The sequence below is a fragment of the Anneissia japonica genome, unplaced genomic scaffold (assembly GCF_011630105.1).
Source record: "Anneissia japonica isolate Jap-2015-1 unplaced genomic scaffold, ASM1163010v1 scaffold66718_len955_cov83, whole genome shotgun sequence".
Classification (NCBI taxonomy): Eukaryota; Metazoa; Echinodermata; class Crinoidea; order Comatulida; family Comatulidae; genus Anneissia; species Anneissia japonica.
The window spans coordinates 1-963 of NW_022686997.1; the positions used below are offsets into that span (position 1 = coordinate 1).

A 963-nucleotide genomic window follows, 5' to 3' on the forward strand; every position below is an offset into this window, starting at 1 on the left:
AGTTGTACCCATGTTTGCAGTTGGTCTACTTGTAGCTAATTCCAAACTTGTTGTTTCTGACTGATAAGTAAGCATACCTATTGTGTTAGGCTGAGATGTAGTAATATTTGTACTTTGACCACCACTTGTAATATCCACACTTGTGGTGTCAGACTGAGTTGTAACCATGCTTGTAGTTAAGCTACTTGTTAAATCCACACTTGTTGTATCTGACTGAGTTGTACCCATGTTTGCAGTTGGTCTACTTGTAGCTAATTCCAAACTTGTTGTTTCTGACTGATAAGTAAGCATACCTATTGTGTTAGGCTGAGATGTAGTAATATTTGTACTTTGACCACCACTTGTAATATCCACACTTGTGGTGTCAGACTCAGTTGTAACCATGCTTGTAGTTGAGCTACTTGTTAATTCCACACTTGTTGTATCAGACTCAGTTGTAGCCATTTCTGTAGTTATACCGCTCCTTGTTTTATCAGTTTGAGTGGTAGCAATGCTTGTAGGTGAAGCACCACTTTTTAAATCCACACTTGTGGTGTAAGACTGAATTGTAGCACTGTTTGTAGCCTGACCACCACTTGTAATATCCACACTTGTGGTGTCAGACTGAGTTGTAACCATGTTTGTAGTTGAGCTACTTTTCAATTCCACACTTGTTGTATCAGACTCAGTTGTAGCCATTTCTGTAGTTATACCACTACTTGTTCTATCAGACAGTGTTGTAACAATGCTTGTAGGTGAATCACCACTTGTTAAATCCACACTTGTGGTATAAGGCTGAATTGTAGCACTGTTCGTAGCTTGACCACCACTCGTAATATCTACACTTATGGTGTCAGACTCAGTTGTAACCATGCTTGTAGTTGAGCTACTTGTTAATTCCACACTTGTTGTATCTAAATGAGTTGTACCCATGTTTGTAGTTGGTCTACTTGTAGCTAATTCCAAACTTGTTGTTTCTGACTG

General features: G+C 38.9%; 1 protein-coding gene across 1 annotated transcript; it reads right to left on the reverse strand.

Moving 5' to 3' along the window:
• Positions 1 to 8: 8 nt before the first annotated feature.
• Positions 9 to 941, reverse strand: LOC117118119 (mucin-22-like; the record flags this gene model as incomplete). The annotated part of the gene is made up of 1 exon (XM_033262624.1): positions 9 to 941. A coding segment is annotated over exon 1 (904 nt), but the record flags the coding sequence as incomplete, so codon positions are not given.
• Positions 942 to 963: the final 22 nt, after the last annotated feature.